Source organism: Plasmodium reichenowi, chromosome 12 (assembly GCF_001601855.1).
Source record: "Plasmodium reichenowi strain SY57 chromosome 12, whole genome shotgun sequence".
In the NCBI taxonomy this organism is placed as follows: Eukaryota; Apicomplexa; class Aconoidasida; order Haemosporida; family Plasmodiidae; genus Plasmodium; species Plasmodium reichenowi.
This window is the reverse complement of record NC_033657.1, coordinates 518915-524440: the sequence shown is the minus strand read 5'-3', so window position 1 is coordinate 524440 and position 5526 is coordinate 518915. Positions and strand designations below refer to the sequence as shown.

Genomic DNA, 5526 nt, shown 5'->3' with positions numbered 1-5526 from the left:
TTTTTTTTCATTTTCTTTATTTTTTTTAAAAAATATATTTCTATGTTCCTTTTTTCTTTTTTATCTTTTTTTATTTTTTTTAACAACTATATTTACATTTTCTTTTTTTTCCTTTTTTATTATATTTTTATTTATTTTTTATATTTATGATATATATATGATATATATATATATATATATATTTATTTATTTATTTATGTTCATGTGTTATATTATTTTTTTTTGCTTCTTTTTTTAAATGTATAATTAAATTGAATCAATTTTTTTGTGCTTCCTATATTTTATTATATAAATATATGTTTTTATGAGTATATATAATATATATTATTGATATTATAAAATTTTACATATATATTATATATATATATAATTTAATAATGTATGTTTTAAAAAAAAAAAAAAGAAAAAAAAAAGAAACAATGGCCAAATAAATAATATAAAATGAATATATTATTATAAATATAATACTTTGTGATATTTAAAATTTTTTTTTTTTTCTTTTTTCTTTTTTCTTTTTTCTTTTTTTTTTTCTTTTTTTTTTTTTTGGTAATATTTTTCTTCGTATTTACATATTTTCATGAATTTTCAAAAAACATATTGAGACTTTTTTTTTACTTATAAGATTTTAAAATTTTTATCTATTTAATATAATAATATATTTTATTCTCTTTTTTTTTTTTTAATTTCTCATACCAAAATAAAGGAATATATAAACCTTCACTCATAAAATACACTTGTATATATAATAAAAAGATGTTGCATAAAAAAAAAAATAAATAATACATAAAATAAGTATTCATTTCTTTTTGTTTTTTTAAATAAAAAAATCGCATATAAAAAAATAGGGCATATTATTATTATATTATATATAAGATGAATTTATATATATATTATATATATATATTATATATAATATATATAATATATATTATACTAGTAAAAAAAATTTATATATCCTATGAAGGATTATAATATATTTTTATTAATTAATAAAAATAATTTTCATGTTCTCACAAAGATATTATGTTGATAAAGAAAATATACATGCGATTAGTTATATATATAAATATATATATTATATATTATATATTTATATTATATATTATATATATATATATATATATATATATATATATATATATATTTTATTAATTGTAGGTAGATTTAAAAATATAATAAAATAAAAAGTTAATAAATAAATAAATTATATAAATAATACCATATGAAAGAAAAAAAAAAATATATGAAGGAATAATATAATATTATTCATAATATTGATAAAAATATTATTATATAAATTATATAATAAAAAATATTAAGAATAAACAATACATATATAAATATCATATATAATAGTTTTATTACAAGTTATAAAACAATTTTACAGTTATATATTTTTTATATAAAATGAATATATAAAAATTCTATTATTTATAAAAAAAAGAAAATACACTTATATATAAAACCATTTAAAATGAATTATATATTTTTTTATATTTTATGATATCTTTAAAAGTTCAACAAATCAAAGTATTATATATGATTAATATAAATATTTTATCATATGTATATATTTTATTGTTGTTAGTAATATATATATATATATATATATATATATATTAACATAATATGCTAAAAAGTAAAAAATGTAAAATGATATATTTCATTTATCCTTTATTATTTAATGTCATATATATTTATTTCATTTCATTTTATTTTATTTTTTGGAATTAAATTCTAATATGATTATATAATTTCTACACACATATAAGAATATTCAATTATATATAATATATATAACAATTTTCTTTTCTTTTTCTTTTTCTTTTTAGTTGCATTTTAATATTTGTTGTATGAAAAGTAATTCATTATTTGTACTTAAATAAATAAATATATAAATATAAATATATATATATATATATATACATATATATATTTATATATTTATATTTATACATGAAAAGAAGAGAACTCTCAAAACAAATGAATAAATAATTTTTCATGAGATTATTTGTTTATTATTTAAAAAACAAGAATTTGTTAAAGTTAAATAATTTTCATAAAATATTAAGATCATATAAAATTGAAAAGATGAATAATAATACAAATGGAGAAATAATTATCCCCCAAGAATATTTAGAAAAGTCAGAATGTTTGTTTAAAGAATTAAAAGAATTAAATATAAATTTTAAGGAAGTAAAACATGGATTAGCTGCTACTATTAAAGATTTATTAGAAATGAATTTAGAGAATTCTACAAATATATTAAAGAATTTGTTTTTAAAGGATAAGAAGAAAAATTATTTTCTAATATGTACATTAAATAACAAAATTGTTGACTTAAAAAATTTATCAAATATTTTAAAAACAAACAACTTAAGATTTGTTGACGAAAACAATTTAAATAATATTCTCAATATCCAACCAGGTTGTTTAAGTCCTTTGGCTATTAAAAATGATAAAGAAAATGTCGTAAAATTATATTTTGATGAAGAGATAAAAAATATGCAAGAGGTTATTATACATCCTTTACATAATTATAGTAGTTTATATATAAAAACAGAGGATGTAATAAAATTTTGTGAATCTTTTAATCACGCTCCTGAATATGTACAAATTAAAGAAGATACTACATCAAAAGCACGTGTAGATAAAAAAGAAGATGTGCAAGAAGAAATGTCCAAAAATGAAGAATTACAGAATAATAAAAATAACAATAATAATAATAATAATAATAATAATAATAATAATAGTAATAATAATAATAATAATAATCATATCAAGGATACCATTTTAAAAGGAAAGCTTTTAAGTAATAATGAAGTTGAAGATAACAAATCTAAGGATAGTAATATTTTAGGTATCACTTCAAAAAAAATAGAAAATTTTTCAGATTGGTATACGCAAGTTATTGTAAAAAGTGAATTAATTGAATATTATGATATTTCGGGTTGTTATATATTAAGACCCGCTGCATATTATATATGGGAATGTGTTCAAGCTTTTTTTAATAAAGAAATAAAAAAATTAAATGTTGAAAATTCTTATTTCCCATTATTTGTTACAAAAAATAAATTAGAAAAAGAAAAACATCATATAGAAGGATTTAGTCCAGAAGTTGCTTGGGTTACAAAATATGGAGATTCTAATTTACCTGAAGAAATTGCTATAAGACCAACAAGTGAAACAATTATGTATTCAGTGTTTCCAAAGTGGATTCGATCGTATCGTGATTTACCTCTTAAATTAAATCAATGGAATACTGTGGTACGTTGGGAATTTAAACAACCAACTCCATTTATTAGAACTCGAGAATTTTTATGGCAAGAAGGACATACAGCTCATAAAAATGAAGAAGAAGCTGTGAAATTAGTATTTGACATTCTAGATTTGTATAGGAGATGGTATGAAGAATATCTAGCTGTACCTATTATTAAAGGAATAAAAAGTGAAGGAGAAAAATTTGGAGGTGCAAATTTTACTTCTACTGCTGAAGCTTTTATAAGCGAAAATGGAAGAGCCATACAAGCAGCTACATCTCATTATCTTGGAACAAATTTTGCAAAAATGTTTAAAATTGAATTTGAAGATGAAAATGAAGTTAAACAATATGTTCATCAAACATCATGGGGATGTACCACTAGATCTATTGGTATTATGATAATGACACATGGTGATGATAAAGGATTAGTTCTACCACCAAATGTTTCTAAATATAAAGTTGTTATTGTACCTATCTTTTATAAAACAACAGATGAAAATGCTATACACTCATATTGTAAAGATATTGAAAAAATATTGAAAAATGCACAAATTAATTGTGTTTATGATGATAGAGCATCTTATTCTCCTGGTTATAAATTCAACCATTGGGAATTAAGAGGTATTCCCATAAGAATAGAAGTTGGACCTAAAGATTTACAAAGTAATTCTTGTGTTATTGTTAGAAGAGATAATAACGAAAAATGTAATGTCAAAAAAGAATCCGTATTATTAGAAACACAACAAATGCTTGTTGATATTCATAAAAACCTGTTCTTAAAAGCAAAGAAAAAATTAGACGATTCAATTGTTCAAGTTACGAGTTTTAGTGAAGTCATGAATGCATTAAATAAAAAGAAAATGGTACTTGCACCATGGTGTGAAGATATTGCAACAGAAGAAGAAATTAAAAAAGAAACTCAAAGATTATCATTAAACCAAACAAACAGTGAAACGACATTATCTGGTGCTATGAAACCTTTATGTATCCCGTTAGATCAACCACCTATGCCACCAAATATGAAATGTTTCTGGTCAGGGAAACCAGCTAAAAGATGGTGTTTATTTGGTAGAAGTTATTAAAATGAAATGATATATTATTAAATATATATTTTTATTATTTTTATTATTTTTATTTTTTTTTTTTTTTTATTTTTTTTTTTTTTTTTATCATTATTATATATGATATATATATTCTTATATATATTTGTATATATGTACCCCATTTTTCATTTAAAATTCAATAGTATATAAAAACATTTATATTTGAAGATATTTACATCATTCATTTTTCATTCTTGTTAATATTATTACTATATTTTTTTTATTAACAAAATTTCAAGACATTACAACATAGTTGCATGGTTTATCTTTTCTATTTTTTTAGATTATACACGTTTTTAAATTAAAAATAAAAAGTAATGTAATTGTTATATAAAAAATATTTTTAATATATGAGAATATTTATGTTTATAAAATTAGTATGTTTCTTAAAAAGTTTTAGTAATTATTTACGCTTTATAAATAATTAAAGAAAGCAAAAGTGAAGACAAAAAAAAAGAAAAATAAAAAAAATATAATAAAAATAAACAGATGTTATTTTCATACGCTAAAAATATGCATAATGATATTATAATATTAGGAATATAAATATTATAATATGTGTAATAATATCCTTTAAAATATTATAGCATAAATATTTTGTATTCTTAACAACTGTTCCAATTCAAGAACAAAAAAAAAAAAAAAAATAAAAATAAAAATAATAAAATAACAATTTATTTCTTCAAAATGTTTATGTAAGCATATTTTATATAAATTAAAAAAAATATTTTAATCTTAATATAATTTTTGTTAAAAAAATAAAACGTTGCCTTTAAAAATTTTTTCCACAATAATAATATAATATATTACATATACTATATATTATATTATATCTATATATATATATATATATATTTATTACATATATAATTTTTTTCTATTTATATGGAGAACCTATTAATATAATATATTTTATATGACTGATTTTAATTTTTGTTTTTTATATACATTATAAATATATTCTATATTGAAATTTTATTAATATATTAATAATATTTCTTTCTTTCCTAATTTCAAGTTTTACTTTTTTGATTGTATTGCATTTTATTATTTATTAATAAAAATTATCTATTCCTGTAATAATAGATATATTTAAAACATTAGGAATCCGATCTTTTCTTTTTTTTTTTTTTTTTTTTTTTTTTTTTTTTGAAATAAAAA

The 5526-nt window shown here is 17.6% G+C and overlaps 1 protein-coding gene across 1 annotated transcript; it reads left to right on the top strand.

Annotated features, from left to right (window-relative positions):
• Positions 1 to 2091: 2091 nt before the first annotated feature.
• On the top strand, positions 2092 to 4344 carry PRSY57_1213100 (proline--tRNA ligase, putative; the record flags this gene model as incomplete). The annotated part of the gene is made up of 1 exon (XM_012908558.2): positions 2092 to 4344. One exon carries the CDS (start codon positions 2092 to 2094, stop codon positions 4342 to 4344), a length of 2253 nt encoding a protein of 750 aa, XP_012764012.2.
• Positions 4345 to 5526: the final 1182 nt, after the last annotated feature.